Source organism: Acomys minous (genome assembly GCF_964271855.1).
Source record: "Acomys minous genome assembly, chromosome: 1".
Lineage (NCBI taxonomy): Eukaryota > Metazoa > Chordata > Mammalia > Rodentia > Muridae > Acomys > Acomys minous.
Genome location: NC_140483.1, coordinates 56218190 through 56245878, shown reverse-complemented (window position 1 = coordinate 56245878; position 27689 = coordinate 56218190). Strand labels below are relative to the sequence as shown.

General features: G+C 45.2%; 1 protein-coding gene across 7 annotated transcripts; it reads right to left on the bottom strand.

The window, feature by feature from the left end:
- Positions 1 to 14886: 14886 nt before the first annotated feature.
- Positions 14887 to 27602, bottom strand: SNRPE (small nuclear ribonucleoprotein polypeptide E). 7 transcript variants are annotated; one of them, XM_084787072.1, is made up of 5 exons: positions 21085 to 27602; positions 20599 to 20625; positions 19709 to 19771; positions 16299 to 16377; positions 14887 to 15109 (listed from the first exon to the last, which is right to left on the bottom strand). In XM_084787072.1, exons 1-5 carry the CDS (start codon positions 21118 to 21120, stop codon positions 15039 to 15041), a joined length of 276 nt encoding a protein of 91 aa, XP_084643198.1. In that variant the 5' UTR covers positions 21121 to 27602; the 3' UTR covers positions 14887 to 15038. The 7 variants fall into 7 exon arrangements, with proteins under 7 accessions (XP_084643198.1, XP_084643200.1, XP_084643196.1 ...); XM_084787074.1 differs by having other exon boundaries at positions 14887 to 15094; positions 21085 to 22864; XM_084787070.1 differs by having other exon boundaries at positions 21067 to 22847.
- Positions 27603 to 27689: the final 87 nt, after the last annotated feature.

The following is a 27689-nucleotide window of genomic DNA, read 5'->3' as shown; positions in this document are numbered from 1 at the left end:
TATAAAACTGTGTTTGCTTCTCAGTTTCTCGCTTAACCTGGCTATCACCCACCTATGGCCCATCACTGGTCTTATATTTTTTTAAGCATTCATCCTTTCTTACTTGCCTTATTGGATGTAATAAAGATCTGATGGGCAATATCTGGGCAGGAAATGGAGGGCAGAACTTCCAGGAGAGAGAGTCTCTGAGAGGAGAAAGCTAAGGGGGGAAGTTTCCCCAGTGGGACACAGAGATGAGTGGGTGGATGTGAACAAGAGCAGGGAGGCCAAGCTGGCCACACGGTAGGACACAGTGCCCGGTTTAGTTAGGCTAGAAAGCTGGCTGGGAGTCTGCCCAGCTAAAACACCTAAGCTCTATAGTATTAAAAAGCCTCGTGGGTCTAAAAGTCCCACTATAATACGTGAGCTTTTATGACAGTGGTTCTCAATCTGTCATGACCCCCTTGGGGGTTGAATGACACTTTCACAGGGGTCACCTAAGAGCACCAGAAAACACAGATATTAACACTACTATTCGTAACAGTAGCAAAATTAGTTATGAAGTAACAATGAAAACAATGTTATGGATGGGGGGGGTGTAACCATAACATGAGGAACTGTATTAAAGCGTCACTGTATTAGGAAGTTTGAGAACCTTCCTGTTTTAGAATGAGGGACCTGGTTGGAGAGCATGGCGGCGCCCACCTGTAATCCAGCACCTGGGAGGTAGAGGGAGGAGGATCAGTAACCCGCAGTGATTCTCAGCTACACAGCAAGTTCCAGACCACCCCAGGCTAATGACTCTATCTCAAACAACAAAAATAAAACAGTAGGTGTCTGTCCTGGGAAGGTGGCTCACTCAGTAAAGCGCTCACCATGCAAGCGTGAGGGCCTGAGTTCAATCCCCAGCAATCATGTAAAAGAACCCATCTGTGCATCCCTGACTCAGAGCAGGGTAGGTGCCAACAGGGGTGAGACCTTGTCTCAGCTGGGCCCAGCGGCACACGCCTTTAATTCCAGCACTCTGGGAAGCAGAAGCAGGTGGCTTTCTGTGAGTTCGAGGCCAGCCTGGTCTACAAAGTGAGTCCAGGACAGCCAACGCTACACAGAGAAACCCTGTCTCCCAAAACCTAGAGAGGGACAGAGGGACAGAGGGACAGAGGGAGAGAGACCTTTTCTCAAACCTATTTTTTATGCATTTGTCTGAAAAAAAAAAAGATAAAAGGCAATAAATTCAACTTATTAGGCGTATATGTCCTTGATTTCTAAAAATAACACATAAACACTCTCAGAGGGAAGATAAATAAAAATCATTTTCTCCATACTTATGTGTGTGGGTGGTGCCCTGAGTGGAGATTTGCATGAGTGTTAGCCACTTGCATGACCAGGCCATTGCTCTAACCCTGGCATTCAGAAAGCTGATGCAGGAGAATTGTCAATTCTGGGATAGCCTAGATTATATGGTGAAACTCTGGGTAGAGAAAAATAGTAGCAAGTGAAATGTTATATTTACTTTGTGTGCGCTGGCTAGTCTTATGTCAGCTTAACACATCTAAAATGCAGGGACCTTAGTTGAGAAAATGCCTCCATAAAATCTGGCTTGCGGGTGGTGGTGGCGCATGCCTTTAATCCCAGCACTCAGGAGGCAGAGGTAGGTGGATCGATATGAGTTCAAGGCCAGCCTGGTCTATAAAGCGAGTCTAGGACAGCCAAGGCAACACAGAGAAACCCTGTCTCGAAAAACCAAAACAACAACAACAACAAAAACCCAAAAATCTGGTTTGTGGGGCATTTTGCAGGTGATCAGTGGGGAGAGCCCAGCCCACTGTGTATGGTGCCATCCCTGGGCTGGTAGTCCTGGGTTGTATAAGAAAGCAGGCTGAAGCCGGGCGGTGGTGGCACATGCCTTTAATCCCAGCACTTGGGAGGCAGAGGCAGGCGGATCACCGTGAGTTCGAGACCAGCCTGGTCTACAAAGTGAGTCCAGGACAGTCAAGGCTACACAGAGAGATCATGTCTCAAAAAACAAAACAAAAACAAACAAAAAAAGCAGGCTGAGCAAGCCATGAGGAACAAGCCAGTAAGCAGCACCATCCATGGCCTCTGCATCAGCTCCTGCCTCCAGGATCCTGCCCTGTGTGAGTTCCTCTCCTCTCTTCCTTTGGTGATGAACAGCAATGTGGAAGTGTAAACCCAATAAACCTTTTTCTCCCCAAGTTGCTTTTTGGTTATGGCATTAGTCACAGCATTAGAACCCTTAAGACAATGTGCAAGGATCTGTTCTATAGCCTTTATGTGACTGAACGCATTTCACACTCATATGAATGTGAAGGAGTTATTTTTTCTTTTTTTTTTAAAGTTATTTTCTCTGTAATTGTGTGTTTGGGTGGTTCCTGTATGGGGAATTGCATGCATGTTGGTCCTATGGAGGCCAGATGCTTGGCTTCTCCCTAAAGCGAGAGTCATAGGCAGCCATGAGTCACACAAGCCACTTCTCCATTCCTGAAGGAACTAATTTTACCATTATCATTTTGTAGATAAGGAAATAGAAATAAATGTTTAAGTAAATTGATGAAGATTGCCCAAGAAGCAATAAACCCCATGGTGTGCTTGCCTGGCAGGCAGGTCTCTGAGTTCAAGGACAGTATGGTCTACATAATGAGTTCCAGGATAGCCAGCGCAAAACAGGTAAATGCCTTTTCTAAAGAACTTTTTGTATTTATTTGTTTTATTATATGAATATGTGGTATTGGCTTTGCCCTCGGGCACTTTTCCTCTTCTTCCACAATTCTCTTTAATGGCGCTGATGTCCTGAACGTTTACAGCTGCCTCCCCAGCACCAGCCTCATTGCTGTTTGTCTTAAGATCTCTACCAGACAGATCAGCCCATGATCTTTAAGTTCAATTTCACTCCAAGTCTTAAGGCATGAGGAGAATGAAGCTAGATTCATGGTGAAAATATCACAAGGGGTCCCCAGCCCAGTGTCTGACACAGTCCTTGTTTGTCTCTGAACTCGTGAGCCAGACCTCATTGGATCCACATTTCTCTCAGCATTCTTGGTCCAAGCGCCCGTCAGAACGGCCATCACCTTCTACCTCTGGTGGCCTTTCTAACTTAAAGACTTCATGGAGGAGACAATTAACACTGCTCACCACAGAGGAGCTGACAACCCTGAAGATGAAGTGACCTTCATCCTTTCTCATGTGCATGACTCCTTCCCAGGCCCTAGGAGGAACCTAGCCATAAATGGGCATGGGGGGAATCTTTTCTTCCCCAATTTATTGAAGATATTTTAAACTAAAGTAACTACATAGTATCGTCCCTCTCTGCTTTAACATCCTCAGTCACGGTTCCCAGTGTTTGAGGTAGTGTTAGCGAACCCACAAACATTTTGGGATCTAAGAAGTTCAATTTGGGGGTACTTTAGTTTGGGTCAGGTGGAATATAGTATGTTCTCCATGGTGCACAAATCACTACTAGCCCTCCGAGTGAGGGAACAGCGTCCAGGAATACTCCCCATAAAACAAATCACAGGAAACCAACCCCTCCTAACGGCCCCATGGTGTGGGGCTAAGCACTGCTGAAAACACTGATAAGAACATAAATTTTAGGACCAGGCGCCTTGGCGCACTCCTGTAATCCTAGCACTCAGGAAGGCAGAGGCAGGCGGGTTGCTGTGAGTTCGAGGCCAGCCTGGTCTACAAAGTGAGGCCAGGACAGCCAAAGCTACACAAAGAAACCCTGTCTTGAAAAAAACGAAAATATACAAACAAAGAAACAAAAAAAATTCTAAAGGGTCAGGCATTGTGACACTTACTTGTATGACAGTATGCAGAGCCTCTGCCTCTGACTAGAGACCCAGTCTATACATAAGCAAATAAAATTAAAAGGGAGAAAGGACAGTTAGGGAAGAAGGTGGTGACAGTCAGAGGGCGAGAACAAAAGAGAGTGACAGGAGTGAGTACAACCAAAGAGCGTGACACACACGTACAGAAGCATCACAGCAGTTGGCTCAGTGTGCACAAGCGCTTGCTCTGCAAGCTGACGACCGCATGTGATCCCCTAGAATCCATAGGGGAAGGAGAGAATGAACTCTTACAAGTTGTTCCCTGAACGCTATAGGTACACTGACACACACACACACACACACACACACACACACACACACACACACACACCTTAAAGCCATTTTTTTAAAGTTTACTTTTACGTGTATGGTGTTTTGCTTGCAGGTATGTAAGCATAACATGTGGCCAGAAGAGGACATCGCATCGGATCCCCTGGAACTGGAGTTACAGACAGTTCTGAGCCACCACGTGGGTGCTGGGAATTGAACCTGGGTCCTCTGGAGGAACAGCCACTCTTAACTGCTGAGCCATCTCTCCAGTCCCAATAATAATTTTTTAAAAGAGAAATACCATAGTGAAATCCATTATTTTGTACAATTAGCACATGCTAACGCGGTGTGTGCGAAAGTATAGAATTGTAAGCAAAGACAAATTGCTTTGAGACTGCAATAGGGTGTTATAAGATCTATACTCAGTAATTACAAAGCGAGAATCTTTAGAACTACAAAACAAAATAGAATGGAGGGGTGTGGTTTCTGCTTAGTGGCAGACCAGTTGCTTAGCCTGACAAAGTCCCTGGGCACAGTCTCTAGTGTGTGTGGGTGTGAAAGGCCAGGAAGAATTCAAAGTGCATCCCTACAGAAAACCTCCAAGCCATAAAGGGAGGGAACAAGAACGGAGGAAACCAAGGGTCTGAAGAACAACCAGACAAAATGACAGCAGTCAGGCTTTTTATTTCTGTGGTGTGTTCACGCGGGAGGGTGTGCACAGGCCCTGGTGTGCATGTGGAAGTCAGAAGACAAGCTTGGATTTTGGTCCTCCTCTTCCGACATGCTTGATTGAGGCAGTCCCTTTTGTGGTTTCTCGCTGTGGCTCTGGAGCTTCCAGAGGGTTCTCTGATCCTGCCTCCCATCTTGTCCCAGGAATGCTGGGGTTACAGACAGGCCACCACATTCCACCTTTGCGTGGCTTCTGTGGGGCTGAACTCAGGGTGTCCGGCTGTGCTTAAGCAGCTGAGCCATCCTGCCAGCCTGACGCAAGCTCCCACCTGTCAGTAACTAACCTTGGATGTGAATGGATTGGATTCTCCAAAAACACAAGGTGGCTATATTAAACAACAAACAAGTAAAAAACTAACTATGTGCTACCTGGAAGAGAGTCACACACAGATTAAGAGTGAAAGAATAGAAAAAGCTACTCCACACAAGCGGAGCCCCAGAGAGCAAGAGGAGCCATGGTTATGGCTCAGTGAGAGAACCTGACTCAAGGAGATAAGGCAGGATGCTGGATGTCATCCTCTGGCATTCATTCACGTGAGCATGTACACACACACACACACACACACACACACACACACACACACACACACACACGGGTGCGGGGGAGGCGCTCTTCTCAAGGAAAAGTTCAAGATTTAATAGCGTCACTGCTGAAATGACTAAGAGCACTCTTTTCACTCTTTAAAAAAATTCCTATCAAAGTGGAGCCGACTCTATTTCCATGACCAGTATTGATGGTACCAAATCCAAACAAGAGCACTGCAAGAAAAGGACAGCCAACTGTTTTTTTGGTTTTGTTGCTGTTGTTTTAGACAGGGTCTCACTGTGTGCCCCTGACTGGTCTGGGACTTGCTATATAGACATCATGCTGGGCTTGAACTCACAGAGATCAACTAGGAGTCAACCGTTTACGTTACGAATAGACAGTAAGGTTTCTTGCTGCTTTAGAAGTACTCCCAAGCGTTTCTTCAGAAGAACACACAAGTTGGTGTGTTTCTCGTGCATAGGGGACATCGGCTAAGGAAAGCCTCTGTGCCCCCCAGTTACCGGACAATATCAGACGTGCCCATGGCACTTCTTGGCCCATAATACCCCAAACCAAACAAGACCAATCCATTTCCTTAACCTGAAACGTCTGGCAACTGTGACATGACAAGAGCTGGCACCCGTGAGCATGACGTCTGCGACTTTCAAACGCTTCCTTCCTCTACCCACCACGGACAGAGTATCAGGGTCACCTCAGTACTGACTTTTCTTTCAGAGCACGCCTCTTCAGCACCTCCCATCCCCCTCTTCAAGAATGTTACAAGAGTTAGTGGGTGGCTAGCAAGACCCTCTCAGAAACAAACAGCCATTCCAGAAAGATAATTGCTCACATACCAAGGGCTGCCAACACGAGCTGCTTCCCAGTAGTTCAGTAACCTTAATGAAGGGAGAGCAACTCCCCCCCCCCATCACCCCCACCCCCTCCCTCACCCCCACCCCCAACACAGATTCTGGCTAGAAGAAAGCATCTACAGATCGTGGAAAAGTCCAAGTTAAAAGGCAAACGCCACAGGCTCCAGAGAGTGGGGAGCGGGCAAAGAGTTCTAAATACAGGGCTCAATTGTAAGAGCTCCTATTTCTCACTAGATCATCGTTTGCTCTGTCAAAAATAGAAGTTTCCACGTCTTGATCCATTCAGCATAAGCCACAGCAGGCCCAGCTTTGCTTACACAGGGCAACCGGGTCAGAAGGGCCACACAGGGAAATGGAAAAGGCAGCCAGCAGGTTTTCTTAGGGATTATACTGCTTGGGCTTTTATCCTCCTTCCCAGCTATTCCGGTGCCAAGAAAGCTGCAGGGAGGTCTGCAGCTCTGGTCTGAAAGAGCTCCGTCTTTTATCAGCGGGCCGCAGCTACAACTCCCTCTGCTGCCCAGTGTTTTCTTTACTAGAGCTGGCTTAGCGAAGTTCAAGCTCAGGCGTGGAAAGTGCTAACGCACTGTGCTGAGAATATATCCAAAAGGGGCACAAGATTTGGAACGGGGAGCGCTATAGCTGGGCGGCAGTTCCCAGCGGGCTGACATCTGTGGTCAGCACAACTCTCCTCTGTCTCAGACAGGGCCTTTTTATTCGCTTTAAACGAAGTTCTCATCTCAAAAGAATTGGGACTTTTAAAAACTGAATTATAATTTACTTGGTGTGGACTGTGTATGTTTGTGGAAGTATGAGGTAGATGCACACATAGAGGTTAGAAGACAACTTGCTGGCACCGGTCTTACCCCTCCACAAGTGGCAGGCTTGGTGGCAGGCACCTGGGCGCCTTTACCCACTGAGCCCATCTTGCCAGCCCAGTAAGTGAACTTCCTGGTTGACTTCCGCCCATCTCTACCATGACCTTTAGCAGGATTTTGGATGGGCTCTGGGGCTGGGGTTGGAAGTGCTGCTCAGTGGTAGAATGCTTGTGTGGCACGCACAAGACCGTGGGTTTGATGCCCAGCACATATAAAAAGGCATGGGCTAGGCCTTACCCATCTTGCAGTCCCCACTAAGAACATAATCCTAGAACTGGTAGGCTGTGTGATGTGGCACGTACCCATAATCCCAGCACTTAGAAGGCTGAGGTGGGAGGACTAGGTTTAAGCTCACCTGGGCCACACCAAGGGAACCAACCTAAAATAAATGAAGACTCCTTGCTTGCTCATCAGTCTGTTTCAGCATATCTGCTCCGCTTTGCCTAGAAAACCTCCCCGTCACAAATCTGCAACCCTGGAGGCTTCCACCTGTGAGGGCCAGAGTCTGCCTGTGTGAGCTTGTGAGGGGGAGAATGAGAAACAGGAAAGACAGACTGTATCCTAAAGACATAGAGGAAGCTCTTTGGAAGACTCCACAAAGGAAGGAAAACAATAGTTGCACAGTGCCGATGCAAAGATGGGCACTGTATAGAGCAATGCACAAGCCAAACTTCGGGCAGGGGTGGCTCAGCAGGTATTTACCTGCCTTCCTGCCCACAGGACGGAGGGGAAGAACCAATTCCCAGAAAGCTGTCCTCCAGCGGGATAAACAGAACCCACACACAACACTCCACTAATGTAATAAAATAAATAAGGGCAAAATATGTGTACTGGGGTGGGAGAGCTGAACAGCTCACAGGGCACAGCTCTCTGGCCAGGGGGGAGGGAGCTGCTTTCTGGAAGTAAGCCATGAGAGATGTGCAGTCCTTGCTTCAGGACAAGCCCTCATGCTCAGAGCACAAACAAGTTTCAGATTATAGTGGACCAGCGACTCCTCTGGCAGCTGTGGTCTGAGGCAGCAGCCAGGTACCATCTCATCCTGAGCCGAGGCAGCTGAGGATAAGCCTAAAACCCCATACAGAGGGCCAAAGGCTAAGGCTAAGGAGGAAACTGGTCCAGTACATCTTTACTTTTGTGACGTGTGTGTGTGTATATATATATATATATACACACACATAAATATATATATATATATAATTATTTTTTTTTTTATGTGCATGTGCCATAGCATCTGTGAGGGAGTTGGAAGACAACTTACAGGAGTTGGTTTTCTTCTTCCCGGTGTCCTGGAGTTGAACTCAGGGTGTCAGGTTTGGCAGCAAGCTCCCTCATCTGCTGAGCCACCCCATCAGCCCCCTTTACTACCCTCAACAGCGTTTTTACTTTATTGCTTTACACTTTTTTTTTGTTCATGTTTTTGTATAATTTTTTTTGGTGTGGGTTTTTTGTTTTTTTTTAAGATGGGATTTCTTTGTGTAGCTTTGGCTGTCTTGGGATTAGATCTGTAGACCAAGCTAGCCTCAAACTCAGAGAGTGACTGCCTCTACCATCCAGCTTTGAGTTTTCTTATTGGAAGTAACTTTTTTTCTTAACTCCCTCCCCTTGCTTTTTCCTCCCCCTGAGCCTCTATTTTGACGCCTTTTTTTGCTTAAAAAAATTCCCCAAATTATTTTCTTATTCCCCTTCTCAGATTTATCTAATTCTGGCATTACTGGGGAAATCTAGTGTGTTTTCTTATTCTGGCTCTGGCTCTTTTCTCCTCCCCTCCCCATCACAGCTGTACTGCTTCCATTGCATTTCAAAGCATGTCTTGCTTTGCCTCTATCCATCCCTGCTTCCTGCCTGCTTCCTTCATTTCCTTCATTTCTAATCTCCACACTCCCTTAAATAGTTAACTGCACAGCACACCCTACAGTCCTTTTGCCATCTTGTTTTATGGTTTCTTGTAATGCAGTACGGTGACTAACTGACATATGTGTATTTAGACTGTCTGGTTTGATGCTGTTGAGGTACAGGAGTCTGTCTCCTTCCCACCCAGTGGTACTGAGGGCTGAGCCTTCAAGAGCAGGCTGCTTAGTGAGGTCTGTAAGTGAAACTGGAAACAATAAGCAAAACCACACAGTCGGCTTGGCTAGACCCATGTCCCCATGTCACTGACCGTCTCTAGACAGAGCAGCCACTCTGAAGCATGGAGTGTCACACTGCGCTTTATACTTCCACCATCAGGTACACTCTGATGACCGTGACCACCACACACAAACCCCAAACTCCACAGCAGTTTAAACTATCAGCTTTATATCTAGGACTTGTACCCATTCCCTGCATTCTGTCCTTCACCTGTTACCATTTCTTTCTTTCTTTTTTCCTCCTCCTCCTCCTTCTTGGACCTGCTTTGTAGACTAGGCTGGCCCCAAACTCAAGAGATCCCTGCCTCTGCTTCCCCAAGTGCTGGGCTTACAGGCGTGTGACACACCTGGCACCTGTTTCTTGTTCTCCTTTCTACATGTTACTGTACCCACACACTCACTTGTTTACATACATACATGTATTCATTATAGACTAGGATCCACATATAAGGGAGACCGTATTTTTTCCTGAGGTTGCATGACTTTGTTTACAACACATTCTAAGTCTGCTGATTATAATTTTGTGACTTCCTTTTTAAGACCTGAATAGTACTCCACTTTATGCATGTCTGCTCTAGTCATCTGTTGATGGGACAACTAAATTGTTTCCACTTCCCTGCTATAGTGAGTAAAGCAGCAATAAACACAGGGATGCAAATCTCTGTATGGAGTTCTCTGGGTTCATGTCCAGGAGTGGAACAGCTTTTTACAAAGTAGTTTTATTATTTTTTGAGGAAACTACAGACAGCTCTATTAAGTTGTACCCTACCAAAAGAGTTCCTCTTTCTCCACATCCTTTCCAATATTTGTTCTTTACAATAAAGTTTCTTTATTATCTTTTTAAAAAGATAGCCAGGTGTGGTGGTGTACACTTTAATTCCAACACTTGGGAGACAGAGGCAGGTGGATCTTTGTGAGTTTTTGACCAGCCTGGTGTACAGAGTGAGTTCTAGCCAGGGCTACACAGAGAAATCTTGTCTTGAAAAACAAAAATAACAGCCAGGCAAGGTGGCACATGCCTGTAATCTCAGCACTCAGGGAGGGAGAGGCAGAGGCCCAGGCAGGTGGATTGCTCTGAGTCTGAGACCAGCCTGGCCTACAAAGTGAGTCCAGGACAGCCAAGGCTACACAAGAGAAACCCTGTCTTGAAAAACCAAAACACACCAACACACACCCACACCCACACACGGCAAGTCAAGATATTGAAAGCTGAAGGGGAACTATCAACTCAAAGAAGCAAATTTATCAGACCACATCATGTTGCAGGATATTAGATCACATTGTGAATCGATTTTGGAAAACAAAAACAAAACAGCTCTCCTGTTTCTTGTTGTGGTGTGGCGCAGCCCTAACACACACCTTTAACCCAAGAACTTTCTTTAAAAAAAAAAAGTAAGCAAGAGCTAACTAAATAAAGCCAACCATAGGTGAAGAGGCGGGGCAAGCAGCCAGTTGACTGGGAGTAAACATAAGTAAACACAGAAAGTCAGGAGTTGAAGGTTATTTAAGACAGCATGAGTTTTTTTGTTTGTTTGTTGTTGTTGTTTTTTTTTAAGGGGCTCTTTCCTTCTGGGATGTAATAGGAAGGTCAGCTAGATGCTGGATGCTTTCTCTGCCTCTTTGAGGTAGTAGGCTTTTATTCCAGCATCTGGATCCTGAGTCTTATTGATAAAATCGAAAGTTTGGAGTTTTCTTTCTTTATAGCAACAATACTAGATCTCTTGGTGTGTTAAGATGTTTGCCACTAATCCTGATGACCTGAGTTAGATACTTGGAACAGATTCCCAGAAGTTGCCCTCTGATCTCCACATACATGATATGGCACACATGCACACATAACACAAAGACCTTAACCTAAGACCTGAAATCCTTGAACTGTTAAAGGAAAAATATAAAAACTGTAAGATAGAAGCTTTCTGAAAAGGATTCCAAAGGCACAGGATATTAATGCCAAGAGCTGGCCAATGGGTAATAGTCTACATAATGAGGGGGAAAATCTGCCAAAGTATGAGTCACACAGGGATGTACAGAATATATGGAGAACGTTTAAAACGTTTAAACACCCAAACCCTAAACTACCTAATGAAGAACTGGGCAAGTGAACTGCACAGTTCTCACAATAATCAATTCTTAAGAAAGTGTTGAACAACCTTAGCCAACAGAAATGCAAATTAAGTGATTTGAGGGGCCAAGGCAGTGGTGGTGCACGCTTTTAATCCCAGCACTCAGGAGGCAGAGGGGGTGGATCTCTGAGTTCGAGGTCAGCCTGGTCTACACAGTGAGTTCCAGGACAGCCAGGGCTATTAACCCTGTCTCAAAACACACACACACACACACACACACACACACACACACACACACACACACACACACAAAGAAAAGAAAGAAAAGGAAGGAAGGAAGGAAGGAAGGAGAAAGAAATTTGAGGAGCTAGGTATATGCCCAGGGGATAAACTGTTGCCACACAAGCACAAGATCCTCAGTTTGATCCCAGACTGGCAATGCCAGGCATGGGAGCATGTTTGTAATCTCAGTGCTTCTGATAGTAGACATGGAGACAAGTCATTCCCTGGGAGCTTATGGGCTAGCTAGCTTGTCACGTGTAGTGGGGACAACAAAAGACTTTGTCTCAAAAAAAGTGGAAGATGAGGGCCAACACGAAGTTGTCCTGTAACTCCACGTACATGTCATGACATACACGTACCAACACTCTCTCTCACACATTGTAACCTACACCAAGATTCCACCTCACCCCAACCAAAACAGCTATCATCAAGAAAAACAACAACAAAACCAACAAATACCAGTGAAGGTGTTGGAAAGGGAAATTTGCCTTATACACTATTGGTGTGTAGTTACAAACGTGTATAGCCGTTACTGAAGCCAGCATGGAAGTTTCTCAAAAAACTAAACACAAATGCTATACGGCTCAGACTGACTCAAAATGCCAGAGACACCAGCATTTCCATGTTTACTGTTGCATTTTTCACAAGCTAGCCTAATGTCTCTTAACATGAATGGAGTAAGAGAGCATGGAATATATACCAAATTTTCCTCATCGGTAAAAATAAAGAAATCATGACATTTACAAGGAAATGGATAAAATGGGAAATTGTTACCATACGTGAAATAAGGGACACTCAGAAAGACAAGTATGAGGAGGAAACATGAAGGGAGGAAGGAAGGCAAACAAGAAAGACAGAAGCAGGCACATGAGAAAGGGGGAGGACACAATATAATGACATATTATAAAAATGCAACAATGAAATGCATTCCTTTGAATGCTAACTAAAAGAAAAAATAATCCTGAGGAAGGAGTTATTTGTTCACATAAAGACCTGGGTATGTAGCTGAGTTGATAGTGCTTGTCTAACATGCATGGGGACCTGGGTTCAATCACCAGCATTACATACAACCAGACATAATGCATGCCTGCAACCCTAACACTTGGGAGGTAGGGGAGGGGATATGGTGCTCAAGGTACACCATCTAAATACTGGAGTACAGACTGAACTACAGAAGACCCTGTTCCAAAAACAAAACAAAGCAGCCTAGAAGGCAGTCCGTCAAGCGGTGCATGGTTGTAGCCCCAGCACTTGGCAGACTGAAACAAGATCATGAATCTGAGGTCAGCCTGGATCACCCAGGAAGTCAGTTCCTAGAGAAAAATATGTAAGAGCCAGTGAATGGGTGGGAAAATGGCTGACAGCAAGTGTTACTGCTCAACCCTGAGGGTCAGCTCACAGCTGGATCCAACCACCTACCTAGGGCAGCTCACAAAGGTGGCAACTCCAGCTACAAGGAATCTGATGACCTCTTCCGATGCCATGGGCACCAGCAGTCTCAAAAGCACATAAACACAGATGTGTGTATGCAGACTTCTGGCTACTTTGTCGGGTTCTTCTTCCTGCCTCCCTACACCAACCTTATCCCTTCCAATACCCCAACACCAGGTAGGAGAAAAAGGAGGTTAGAGGGAAGGCGAGCCTGGGCCTCACTATCATTAGACTACCTCCTGCTGATTCGGGGTGTAGGATTATTGGGGCACATTTGCTCTTCATTGCCAGGATAACTCCAACTAGCAAGCAGCAACAGCAGCAGAAGGGGAACAGCAGCGGCGACTTCAGGCCCTCTCCAGGTCCTAGCATTTATCATACACTTGCAGAAACTCTCTGCAGCTGGGAAAACATGCCCCTGCTACAGCATGAGGCAAATCATAGTCAGCTGGTGTGGACAAACTCAAGCAGCTCCATACCCCACACTTGGGATTAAAACAAAAAACATTTCCGTAACATTTGTTTTTAAAGAAGCCAAAAATTCTCTTTACAGCTGGGCATAGTGGTGCCCAGCACTTGGGAGGCAGAGGCAGGTGGATCATTATGAGTTCGAGGACAGCCTGGTCTACAAAGTGAGTCCAGGACAGCTAAGGCCACATATAGAGACTCTGTCTCAAAAAACCAAACCAAACCCTCCCATTACAATGTGTGTGCACATAGAAATTAAAAAAGAAAAGAGAAAAAAAGAAAGAAGCTGGCAAGACGGCTTGCTGGGCAAAGGCATTTGAGTGTCAGCAACTCTGACAATCTGAGCTGAACATCTAGACCCCATGGCTGAAGGAGAATCTTGTCCTCTGACACACACACACATACACAGCCATAGAACTGGCATATATGCATGTGCGCACACAGAACGACCGACCAAATTTAAGTCTGATTAGCAGCCTTCAATCCCTGTGTCTCCTAAGACTGACGTTGGTTGTCTTCCTCAATTACTCCCATCTTATGCGTCTGGGAAGCCTGTCACTAAAGCACAGGTTGCAGACGTTCCCAGCGTCTGTCTCCACCTCCTACAGGCAGGCCACAAGGAACCAGCTTTCACTGGGTTGGGGGTATTAACTCCAGGCCTCATGCTACACTTACCCACTGAGAGACTTCCCAGACCAAACAACCAGCTTTATCAATTGGGAAGGAACCTAACTCTTTAAAGATAAGAATTAATAAGGATGTCTTTTCACTATGCTACTATTTTACCTAATACTTAATTTACCAGGTGTCTGTGGTCTTCCCCCAAACCTTCCTAAGTGTCCTGTAAAGGTGTCTTACTCAGTCTATACTCAAATGCTCCTCTGCTCTTGTGAAACAGTCTTGTTACCTAGTCTAGACAAAGCCCTGACCTTCAGATCCTCCTGCTTCAGGACGCTGCTAGGATTACAAGCATGGGCCACCACACATTTCACACTGAGCTTAATAAAATCCTCAAGGGCTTCAGTGTCTTGAAAGTGCTAAGAACATGTCCTCAACCTCCTGCACTTGGCAATGGTAGTGCTGTAGCACCAAATATGTTGGTGGGTTTTTTGCTTTTGGAATGCTGGGGATCAAACAATAGCCTTGAATGGCAGACAGCACTTAGTGCCAAACTACACTCCCAGCCCCCAAAACCTGTTTATTTGTAAGATCCCAACCCCTGCTGCCCCATTACACCCAACATTAGCAGCTTACTCGTGCAGGCAGAGTTCTTACTCTTTGCCTCAAGAATGTACAGATCCATGCTCTGAGGAAAGCAAATGCCAAGAGCAACCGAGAACTCTCAGAAACTTTAAAACCAAGAGCTAGAAGAACCACTACGTAGAAGGGCTCGCTCTGCCACCAGAATCAAACAATGTACAATTTTAACAAAAACAACCTTACAGCATTTATTATCACTGGATGGGGGCATTAAACAATACAAATAAACATTTTAGGCTATTCTCGGAGCAGAAGACACCTTTAAGACCACTGAATTGCTTTCTTAACTTCTCTGGTGCGTGACCATTTCTAGTTGGAAACACTCTGGAGCAGAGTAATGTTATCTCCCTTTAGCATGATCCGACCTGTAACAAAAGAAGCTGTTAATATCAAGAGACACATACAGTCATCTTTTAACCTCAGAATTTGGTTCTGAACAGTATTTTGAGATACTTCTCTCTTATAAAGGTATGTGAACATTTTCAAGTGTCCATATTACAAACTCAACATTCCACAGGAAACCCAACCCACCCCAAGGAAAACCAAGGAGACAAGAGACCTCAGAAGTCAGTAAACCGAGTGCAAATTATTATTCAGCAAGGAACACCAAACCTACTCTAAACAGTGTGTAGGTAGGAAGTGAATTTGGTTCTGATAGGCTGCCTTGCAAACATTCATGTGAAACCGCTGAACAGGTACACAGCAGAGGTCTGGGCTAGACACATAAATATGGAAGTCAATGCACAGATTAGTAGCTGGAGCTGTGATCTTAATAAGTGCCTGGGACAGAAGTTCTCAACCTGCCTACTGCTATGACACCTTAATAATAGTTCCTCATGTTGTGGGGACCCCAACCATAAAATTTATTGCTACTTCATAACTGTAATTTTGCTGTTATGAATTGTAATGAATATCTGTGTTTTCTAGGCAACCCTAGTGAAAGGGTTGTTCAACTCTCAAAGGGGTTGTGACCCACAGGTTAAGAACTGCTGGCCTAGGGAAAACAAGCAAAGGAGAGCTGGAACCCAGCCTCATTTAATGGTTGGGTGGCAAAGGATAAATAGACAGAAGCCTGAAAAGAAACAAGCAGTGACAAGTAATAAAAACTCATGTACTATATCACAGAACCAAGGGAAGTGTTTGAAGGAAGTAGTCAATGGTGTCAAATTCTGTTTAGTTTTAAAACATAAGTGAGCACCAGTTACTAGATTTAACATCATTGCCTGGGCGTGGTGTTATGTGATCCTAGAACTTGGGAGGTAGAGGTAGGAAGGTAGGTCAGTAGCTCAGTGTCGTCCTTAGCAAGACTGAGACTAGCCTGGACTACGGCTACATAAGACCTCATCAGTAAACAAACAAACAAACAAAAACAAAGGAGTGGGTTATGAATAAGTGGCAAGATGACTTTAAAGTGTACCTCTCCACCAAGAACCCCTGTCTCAAACAAACAAAAAAGTGTATTTCTCTCTTCAAAAGTAACTTTATAAATTTATACATGAATTTAGCTGCAGACCATTCAAGTCTGCCAATGAAATAAAGAGAAATCTGTAAAGCCAACTATATTCTTACCCAGTTGTTTTCTTGACTTTGTTTTTGAATGAATCTCTTCTGCATCATCTAATACGAGGTTCATGTATTCATCAAAGCCCTGGAAAGTCAAGTGACAAATCATTTTCAAACAAATCCCACCAAACCATTCTAAAAGATTAGATTCAGAAATAAATATCAACTAATTTTAGAAGCTTATCTCTTCACTACTTTTTCACCTAAAACATCTACTTATTTATATTCTTTTAAAGTTTTTTATTTTATTTTTTACCATGTATATGTATTTATTTGTGGACGGATGTGTGCACAGAAGTGCACATGCTTAAGGAGGGCAGATCTATCCGCTAGAATTAGTACAGGCAGTTTGTGAGCCATCACATGTGTGTACTGGAAACTGAACTTGGTCCTCTGGAAAACAGTAAACACCTTTATCTGCTGAGCCCTTTATTTTTGAGAGTCTTATGTAGGGGCTGGAGAGATGGCTCAGTGGTTAAGAGCATTTGGTGCTCTTCCAGAGGAGACAGGTTCAGTTCACAGCACCCACCTGGTGCTTACAACCATTTTAACTCCTGTTCTGGAGTATGCAATGTTTTCTCCTAGGCTCCGGGGCACCAGGCATGCATGTGGTACAGAGACATATATGCAGACAAAATACCTATACACAGAGTCGTATGTGGCCTATTTGCCCCAAAATTCCAAAGTAGCCAAGGGTAGCCTCAAACTCTGAATCCTTCTCTCTATACTCCAAGTGTTAAGACTACAAAAGCGTGCCACCACGCCTGGTCAAAAGGGACATTTTCAATTTTTTGGGAGTAGTGCTGAGAATTAACCCAGGGACTTGCCCACATTAGGCAAGTGGTTTACCACAGAGCTTTATCCACAGACTGGGATCCAAAGTACTTGTTCAATCTTTTGTACACTACACTATCTTTTGTATTGTAACCTGCCCAGTCCAGCAAGTGCACACATAGACTGTCTTCTGTGCTGCTCCTCCATGCTCCTCACAGGCTTGTTTTCCAACTGGTAAGAGATTACTGATGGACATTCTTGATATCTACATAACAAAATACTCCTAGAAATATTTTTGTTTTTCTTCAAAGCAGTGTGCAGCTTTAGGAAGTGGGGTGGGTACTGGGGAGGTACTTGGTAAGGTACTTGCAGTCATGAGGAAATGAGTTTGGAACCCTAGCACTCAAAAAAGAGCAGGCAGAGTGACATACAGCTGCACCTAATGCTAGGCAGACACAAGAGGATTCCTAGGATTTACTGGCCACCTAGTCTTGTTAAATCCATGGGCTCAAGGCTCAATAAGAGAGCTTGTCTCAAAAAGTAGAAAGCAAAAGATACTCAATATCTACCTTTTACACACACACTCATACACACATGCATATATACATCTATGCATCCTGGTCCCGCCCCCTCAAAAGTATTACTCGGGCTAAACTGAGGTAGTACATGTCTATAAATCTCAGAAGGCTGAGGTAGGATTTCAAGTTCAAGGCCTTACTGGGCTACATAGTAATACCTTGCCTCAAAAATAACAAAACCAGAGCTGGTGATAGTTTAGTAGTTAAGAGCACTGAGGCTCTTCCAGAAGACCTAGGTTCAATTCCTAGCACCCACATGGCAGCTCAAAACTGTTGGTGACTCCTGCTACAGGGGATATGGCACCCTCACACAGACACCTGCAGGAAGACCAATATACATAAAAATAAATAAGCTTTAAAAAATTTTTAAAAAAGATTTATTTATTATTACATATATGGTGCTCTGCCCGCACGCACACCTGCAGTCCAGAAGAGGGCACCAGATCTCATTACAGATGGTTGTGAACCACCATGTGGCTACTGGGCATTGAACTCAGGACCTCTGGAAGAACAGTCAGTGCTCTTAACCTCTGAGCCATCTCTCCAGACCTAAAAATTGTTTAAAAATTTTCATGGCTATTAATCTCAACACTTAGGAGGCTCAGATAAGAGGATTTCCAAGTGTCTCTCTTAAAGACTGCCTCCCCCCAGCAGCTGATTGAACCAGCAGCTGATTGAATCAGATGCTGAGCCTCAAAGCCAAGCACTAGGCAGAGCTCGGGGAGTCCTGGTGAAGAGTCAGAGGGGAGGATAGAAGGATAGATAGGGGACAAGAACGCTGCAAGAAGACCAGCAGAGTCAGCTCACCTAGACCCATGGGGGCTCACAGAGATGGAAGCCCCAACCAAAGAGCAAGCATGCGCTGGACCTAGGCCCCTACACATATGTAACCGATGGGCAGTTTGATCCTCACGTGGCTCCCCTAGTAAGTTGAGCGGGTGCTGTCTATGACATGGACTCTGTTGCCTGCTTTCGGTCACTTTGTCTAACTGGGATGCCTTGTCTGGCCTGGCCTGAGTGGATGAGGAGTTCAATCCTGATACAACTTGATGTGCTGGAGTGGGTTGGGGGGGGGCTCCCCTTTTCTGAGGACAAGGAGAGGGAGGAATGGGGAAGAGGGTGGGAGGGAGGGACCTGAAGGAAAGGAGGGAGGGACTCCAATCAGGATGTAAAGTGAATATATGAATAAAAAAAAAAAAAGGCTCTGCCTCACACAAAGAACAGCAGAGGCTGGAGAGACAGTGCAGGGGCTAAGACTACTTGTTGCTCTTGCAAAGGGCCCAGGGTTGGTTCCCAGCACCTGTATGGAGGCTCACAACCATCCATTTTCAGGTGAGCCAACAACTTCTGACCTGTGTGGGCACTAAACACACACATGTGCAAAACACTCAAAGAAATAAATCTAAAACAACAAAAACTTATTGAGATTGTAGCTCAATGGTAGAGCAGGTGCTTAGTATCTAAAAAACCCTAGGTCTGATCCCTGGCACCACCAAAATAATAAAAAAATAAAATCAACCGAACAAAAAACACAGCTTAAGGATCCTGCTCTGTGTATTACTTCCCTCCACCAGTTCTATTCAGGCATTAATTATCTATTCAGAATGAAAAACCCTCCCCTAGACTCCATCCCCCTATAAATTTGATTTTTGCCATTTACCTCTCCTCATAAACTGAGCTCTTCTTAAAAGTTTAATTCTCTTTAAGAAAAGAATTATCCATGGGCAGTGGTGGCGCACACCTTTAATCTCAGCACTCAGGAGGCAGAGGCAGGTGGATCTCTAGGAGTTCGAGGCCAGCCTGGTCTACAAAGTGAGTCCAGGACAGCACCAAAAACAAAGAAAATAAAAAGAGCGCATGGGCGGGGGCAGGAGAGAAAGAAAGAAAACAAAACAAAAACCTATCTAACCCTATCAGCCAGGGCAAGAAGATGCTAAATGATGTGGGTCCTCAAGAGCTTTCCTTGGGTCCGGTCCTTGACTTCTTGTACAATGCTCTAGCTAGCCGTCTTCAGAGATGTCTTTTTCTATTAACAAACTGAAGAAAAATGGCCTGGGTACTCACAATAATACAACCCTCTATCCGCATGTTCACTTGCTCATACAGCCACACCTGAATCCGAGATCTCTGAAATAAAAACGAAAATGCTTTACGAAGGTAAACAGGCCCCACCCTGTTACTTTGATTCCAAATAAACAACTTACATAAGCCAAAAATTGTAACGTATTAGTCTACACCTAAGAGCTAACAACTCTGGTTAACTTGCTGAGGAACATTTTTATTTAATAAATGTTCAGATAGGGTCGTTCAAACTAATTCTCCTACACTCTCAAATTTTAATTACTGCTTCCGGCATGAACACACAGCTAAAATTGTTCACAGCAGGCACAAAGCAATAGTTTTTAGTGACCAAAGTCACATTAGCAAATCCGGATCCCACACAGGGTGAACGCCACCACCCCTCAGCTTTCTTCTTCACATATTTAACCTTGATTCTGGTGATTAAAAACTACAATGGCTTAAAACTATTTTTCACTTGTGTTGTAACATTTAAAAACTAACATCGTTATCATCTCTCCAATGAGGGGCGCTTGCCACTAGCTTCTCTCTAACTTTCCCTTCTTCTTAGTGTCTTTTCTTCATTTGAAGTGCAACCAAGAAAAAAAGCAAACCGCAAACGTCACTACTAAGTTTGTCGACAGATCCTGTGAAGTCTCTGGGTTTTGTTCTTGCAGAGCCATGGTAATTGTGTGCGTAGGTGAGTCAGGGACGACCGTGCGCTACTTTATTAATTTGCGCATCCCCACCCCACCCCAAACTTTATCCTCAAGTTGCGGTTCCCTCAACTTTTACGTCTAAAGCACAAGGATTACAGAAATAGACACAAATAGCCAATAAGCCTAATTTTCACTTCAGTAGGTAGTAAGAAAACAATCAACAAGCGACTTACGTACATTTTGCAAGTATCTGAAGATGAGGTTCTGCAACACGGCGATCAAGGAAAAAAACAAAAAACAAACAAACAGTAGCGCTCCTGCCCCCCAACCCTCACCCGCCTCTCCAGGGCCCGAGGGCCAGGTCGCGCTACCTACACAAGCGCTGGAGACCACCGGGAGCACGCACTCGGGGTGCCCTAGAAACTTCGAAGGCGCTACCTCCCCACCGCACTCACTTCTCGAAACTTCCTGATGTCCCACACCCTCCTCTCCTGTTCGGCCGAGCCCGCTTTCATTCAGAACCGCTCGCCCCGCACGGTCCACCCGAGCCCGCCTCCCGCGGCCCTTAAACTCTGCGCGCTTTCCGGCCTCCTCGGTCGCCCCGGGGCCTCACGGGAAGCGGCCGGCACCCGGCTGCCCGGCTCCCCCGCCCACGCTCCCGGCGTCTACGGACGCAAAGCCCAGAGTTCACGCCGCGTAGGATACGATGGGCTGCACCATCACCTTCTGCACCTTCTGGCCCTGGCCGCGATACGCCATGGTGGAAGTCACAAAGACCACACGAGTAAGAAGGCCGCCACGGAAAGCGACTTCCGGAAGTAAGACCTGGAAACGGAAATGTATGTGGTCGGCGTCGACGTGGGTCCCACTTGGGAAATGCCTCTCTAGCCACGGAGCCGCTTTTTCTCTATGGTTAGAGCCTCCGCAGGCCGCCCTCCGAGTCAACAGGGGTCGGTCCGTCAGCGCCACCTGGAGGTAGGCTGAAGGGCTTCAGGCGGACGCCGGCGCTTTGGCCCCTGTGGGTCCTGTCAGAGGCCTTTCTCAGAGCTGTTCTGGAATTTAGGCACTGCGCGCATGGGCGGCATCTTGTCCAAAACTATCTACAGGCCAGGCGTGGTGGTGCACCCTTTTAATCCCAGCACTCAGGAGGCAGAGGCAGGCAGATTGCTGTGAGTTCGAGGCCAGCCTGGTCTACAAAGGGAGTCCAGGAAAGCCAAGGCTACACAGAGAAACCCTGTCTCGAAGACAAACAAAAAACTACCTACAGACCTCCTTTATGACTGCAACCACAGCCACTGGAACCCAGAGCAGCAGCTGGAACCCAGCGCAGAAGCCAGGACCCGGAGCCTTATGAGTTCTAGGCCCCAGACCATCTGGACTGCCATGCCCGAAGCAGCAGTTTGCACCAATAACAGATTCAACCCATATCACCTTTATGGAGAGTTACTGTTGAGGTGTCTCAAAAGATATGATTGAGAAGGGCACTTGAGCCAGATGTGGTGGCGAACATCTTTAATCCCAGCACTCGGAGAGGCAGAGGCAAGCGGATCTATGTGAGTTCGAGGCCAGCATGGTGTAGTGGTTGTAAACATGTTTTGTTTTGATCCCAAGTGTGGGATGTGAAACAGACTTGTTTAAGGATGTGCAGTGGAAACAGACTTAAGAGAGAACAAATGATGTTTGTCCACCTTGCAGGCGCATTGTCTTTGCCAACTGATAAACATCCTAGTACGGACTCAGAGGAGATATACATATGAGCCCGAAACCAGAGGTGGGGCATTTTGGTCTTGGCTATTCATCACTCCACTTCAAGATGCTCCTAGAGAGACTTGAGATTTGCTTCCCTCTCAACCTAGGCTGTAGCAGAATTTAAGAAATCACACTTAAATATGTAATTACAACCCCGAGAATAAGCAGCCTTTTAAATTGTGCCAAACCTACCTGTTTATCTTACCCTGGCCCCAGCCCTGACAGCCCAAATAGGAGGCAATAGTTGGTATGGGAAAGAAGAGACAAGATCAGCTGAGCGGCTGGAGAGATGGCTCAGCGCTTGAGAGCACTGAGCACTCTTGCAGAGGGCCTAGCTTAGATTCTCTGGACCCACACAGCAATCCAGTCCCCCCTGTGCCCCCCCATTACGCTGTTGCCACCAGGCACACACGTGTTGTATATACATACATACACCAAGGAAAACACTCATACATATAAAAATAAAACGAATATGAAATAGACTGGCTATGAATTTGCAATTTTTGTTTTGTTTTTTGTTTGTTTGTTTGTTTTTTGAGACGGGTTCTCTGTGTAGCTTTGGCTGTCCTAGACTTGCTTTGTAGACCAGGCAGGCCTTGAACTCACAACGATCCACCTGCCTCTGCCTCCTAAGTGCTGGGATTAAAGGCATGCGCCACCACACCAGCTAAATTTGTAATTGTTAAAGCTAGTTAACTACCTGATTTTATTTTAAAACTTTCTTGTCATTGTGTTTGAAATTTTCTCTGGGGCTGAAGAGATGATGGCTCAGTGGTTAAGAGAACTGACTGCTCTTCCAGAGGTCCTTAGCTCAACCACATGGTGGCTCACAACCATCTATAATGAGATATGGTGCCCTCTTCTGGTGTGCAGGCACAAATGCAGGCAGAACACTGTATGTAATAGATAAATAAATCTTTAAAAAAAAAAAAAGCAAAGAAAATTTCTCTAAAGCTGGGCATAATGGTGCACTCAGGAGGCAGAGGCAAGCAGATCTCTGAGTTCAAGTCCAGCCTGGTCTACAAGGTAAGTTCCTGAACAAACAGAGCTACACAGAAAAACACTGTCTCAAAAACAAAATGAAACAAACAAAACAACTATTTAAATTAAGTACAGAATGGCATTTTAAAACGATTTATTTTAAAAATTCATTTATATGTATGTTTTTGCTTGCATGTATGTCTGCATATCATTTTCATGCCAGATGCCCACAGAGGTCAGAAAAAGGTATTGGCTTCTCCCAGAGCTAGAGTTATGGACAATTGTGAGCAGACATGTTGGTGCTGAGAATTGAACCTGGATCTGCTGCAAAAAGAAATGCTTTTAACCACTGAGCTATTTCTCCAACCTCCAGAATGTCATTTCATACATACTGTATTTGCTGACATATGAATATATCACAATTCAACAAATATAATCAATAAGAACTTTGGGCAAAGCCTTGGTTTCTTTCCTTTTAGATTACAATCAATCATAATATCCTTGTAAATCAGGAGATTTTCGTGACACTCCCAATGTCTGTAAACATGCGTGAGGAGCACTAACTCGGAGAGGTAGATGCTCTGGCCTAATTTTATGGACATGGTGTGGAGTATCGCTCATACTACAGACTGCCTTCTAACTGCTGGGATTACAGGTGGACATCACTGTAACTAGCCACTTCCCCAAACTGAAGACCTTTCTCCATTCAGGTTAAGTTCCATTTCACCCAGAACCTGTTCTTGAGTGGCTGGGACAAAGCCATTAACAAGAGACAGGGTAGCCTAGCCAAGATCTGCAAGCCCTGAAATGAGCCAACTCACTCAGTGGCCGTTTGTGGGATTCCTTCTGTTACGTTACTCCTTCTAGCTGCCCCGCCCCCCCCACTTTGGAATGGGGCTGTATTTGTACGAAAGGCACTTTATTTCTCTTTGTAACTTTTTTTTTTTTTAAATTTTGAGATAGGCTTGTTAAAGAGGTAATTAAGATCCTATGAGATCTTCTGGGTGGGACCTAACGTCATCTTTCCAGTGTCCTTAGAAGAGAAAGAGGGGGTGGAGTTGTAGGCTGGGGTCAAGCACTTAAATACTTGCCTCCCATAATGAGGTCCTGGGTTGCATGCCCAGTAACCGAACAAAAACAGAGCAACCAAGAGACAGTGCACAGGCCTCTGTTTCTCCACGGGGACAGAAGAAAGGCCATGTAAGGACACTGCAGAGGCTAGACACAGCCAGAAAGAGCACTAGAAATGCCATCTATCCGGCCAGGACTTTCACTCTCAAGAACTGAGAAAACTGTTGAGCTGTTTGGTTTGTCATGACGTAAGACAGCCTGGGAGGACTAACGCACCTATATTAGCTACAGAGACTGCAATCTCTTGTGCTGGAGATTGAGTCCAAGGTCTTCTTTGTACTAGCCAAGCATTCTACCTCTGATCTAGACTCCTAGCACTTATTCTGCTCTGTGAGGGAAGTATTGGCAAACAAGGTCTTCTTTGTTGGGAGGAGGGACATTGAGCAGGGTCTCTACATAGCCCTTGCTCTCCTGGACTACATAAGCAAGACTGGCCTGAACACACCTTCATCTGCCTCCTGAGTGCTGGGATCAACAGTGTGTACTACCATGCCTGGCTGGTAAACAACTTATGCCTGGTGGATAGACATCAACCTCGTTTGAGGAAAAGGGAGGGTTTTGGAAGAAGCCCAATGGCCATGGCCTTTTAGGTCGGAGGCCACATAAACAATGAAGGCGGGGACTGAAGACATGGCGCTCAGTGGAAAGGATTCATTGCTCTTGCAAAGGACCCAGGTTTGGTTCCCAGCACCCACATGGTAGCTTACAGCCATCTCTAACTCCAGATCCACGGTGTCAACAGGCACCGATCATTGCAAATGGTGCAGACATACATGCAGGCAAAATACACACATTAAAGAAAAATTGTTTTGACAAAGGGGTTGGGTGTGGTGGTGCATACCTAGCACTGAGGCAGAAGCAGGCAGAACTCCGAGTTTGAGGACAGTCTACAGTGAATCCCAGGACAGCCAGGGTCTTGTAAAGACCCTGTGTCAAAAACCCCAACAATATTAACAAAGGCAGAGAACAAACACCAGGGTCACGGTGAGGGTTGGGGCATTAGCAAGTGTAAGACCATCACTGTGACTTAGGTCATCTGTTCAAGGTGTTGGTAGAGTGCTTGCCTAAGGTGCTCAAAGCCTGGGTCCGACCTCCAGTACTACATAAGCCAGCCATGGTGATGTACATCTTTAATCTCAGCCTTTGAGAGGCAGAGGGATTAGAAAGCAGGTGGCCATATGAGCTCCCTTCTCAAATAAAAGTAAAATAAGAAATAAACAGGAAAAAAAGCTAAAACTCCAGCTCACTCATTTTGTCTGGCGTTATCTACTGACCATTTCTACATAAAGCTGGACATAGTGGCACATTGCTTTAATCCCAGAAAGATTAAAGAGGCTGGCAGATCTCTAAGGGTCCAGGCCACCCTGGCTTACATAGCAAGTCCCAGGCCAGGGAAGGCAACTTAGCAAAACCTTGTCTCAGAAAAAACAAAACCAAACAAAACCAAAAAGCAAAAAACCCCAACAAAACAAAACAAAAAACCCCAAAGTACTACTCCATTCCTGTTCCTGTGTTTTTCTGGAATATTCTTACATAGCACAGGCTGGCCTTGAACTATCCTCTTTCCTCTCTAGTGTTGGGCTTACAGGCATGAGCAGCTACTCTAGCTGACTCCTGTTAGTTTTAAAGTGATTTCCTAAGGGGCTTGTTCAATTTAAATGTTTCCCTAATCTGCTTACTTCCTTATCTTATACAGGAAACACCTTTAAACTCTCTTCTCTAGCTCCCTTGACTGCAAACCAGTATAAATTCAATAAACTATTGCTTCACTGCTATGAGGACAAAGATTAAAAAACCCCAAGACAGGCTATAGTTTTAATTCACTGCTTTTTGCTTACTGCCATACTCATTTTACTTTAGGAATTAAATCCAACCAAATACAGAGTAAGTAATAGGCCTATTCGTTAAGACTTCTGAAACCATTATTTAAAAAATCCTAGATTACTGTTCTGGAGTCACTGGGGTTTTTTGTTTTTTTTTTGTTTTTTGCTCACTTTACTGTAATGTTTAAGAAAATGGTCAAGATCAAATGACTGCTCTGTGCTTAGGCTCTTTAACATTTAAAAAGTTAATTTGTGTGAAGAGACTTATGTACATGTGCCACAATACATGTGTGGCGCTAAGAGCTCAACTCGCAGCACTCGGGCCCCTTGCCAACATGTGGGACTAGAGGGTTCAACTCAGGTCACCTGGCTTGGTGCTAAAGGTAGCAGAGTCACCAGGTTTTTATTATTTACTTTTTTTTTTTTTTAATATTTAGAAACTTATTTTGGGGGCAAGAGCCACATGACATGGCACAAGCATAGGAAGTCCGAGGCCAATGTTACAGAGTTGGGTCTCTTCTCTCTGTATCGCGCTCTCCTTGCCAGGACTGTGAGGCACATGCCTTCATCAGCGAGTCACTCCAGCCCCCATTACCTTTGACATCACTTTGCAAATTAAAAACCTACTACAGTGTTTGGGGTGTAGCTCAGCACCATGCTCTGGGCTCAGTCAGTCCTCACACCATATAAAGCAGGCGTGGCTCATGTCCTCCATCTAAGCCCTTGGGTGGTAGAGGCAAGTGAATCAGCAAAGCTTAAGGTTGGTCTGAGCGACACAAGTCGGACCTACACACAGTTGGACTTGAGTAGACAGACCATCAAAGTTAGCAGTGACCTTTCTCTGTAGCGTTAGCTCAAGAACAGGTCCTCAGGAGCTGTTACACTAGCTGTATCTATTGAGCATTTACATCCAAAGCGTCCGCATTTTCTGCTGCTAAACTGCCAAAATCAAGGGCGGCACACATCTTAAACAGCTGCCGAAGTACTCAGATGAAATGAAGCCACAGTTTTAGAATGGGATCCCAGGAATCCGATCTGCCTAACTCAAGCTTTCTGTGCTGCCTTCTCTCTGCTGCAGTTCCTGAGGCTGAAGTGATGAGAACGCACATGGAGCCCATGAGAGATGCAACTGTTAAGGCCAGAACTTCAGATTTTAATCTTGCTTTCTTTTTTGGCCTGGAACTCAGATATCCTCTTGCCTCTCCCTTATGCTACCTCGTCTGGCCAAATCTTGAAAAGAATATAAACTTTAAAACTATCTCCACATTTTTGGGCACAGCCAAGCTGCAACATTTGGTCCATTACCATTAAGATACACACATATATATGAAAAGTTTGTTCAACTTGAGAGGATTTGGGGCGGGGATGGAGTGGGCAGGGTTAGGCTGGACCAAGGCCTCATGTACACTGAGTGAGTGGTCCTCTGCTCCGCTACAGCCGCAGCCTGGGGACTATTAGGCTACAAACAAGTAGGGAAACGTTCATGCTTTTTGGTTACTAACAATTTACATGCATTTCTGTAACAGTAAGTCAGCATACACACTGAAAAACCCTGTATTCTTCCAATGAAATCTTTTCAAGCTTGAAAATTCTCAAGTCACTTTTAAACCTGCTCTGCTTTTAAAAAGTTAACAGCATCACTGA

Coding starts and splice junctions, on each gene's coding strand:
- SNRPE (XM_084787070.1), bottom strand. CDS start 21,120: ATGGCGTATCGCGGCCAGGGCCAGAAGGTGCAGAAGGTGATGGTGCAG. Junction 19,772..20,598: donor TCTTCAGATACTTGCAAAAT/GTACGTAAGTCG, acceptor TTTTTATTTCAG/AGATCTCGGATTCAGGTGTG. Junction 16,378..19,708: donor GGATAGAGGGTTGTATTATT/GTGAGTACCCAG, acceptor TTGACTTTCCAG/GGCTTTGATGAATACATGAA.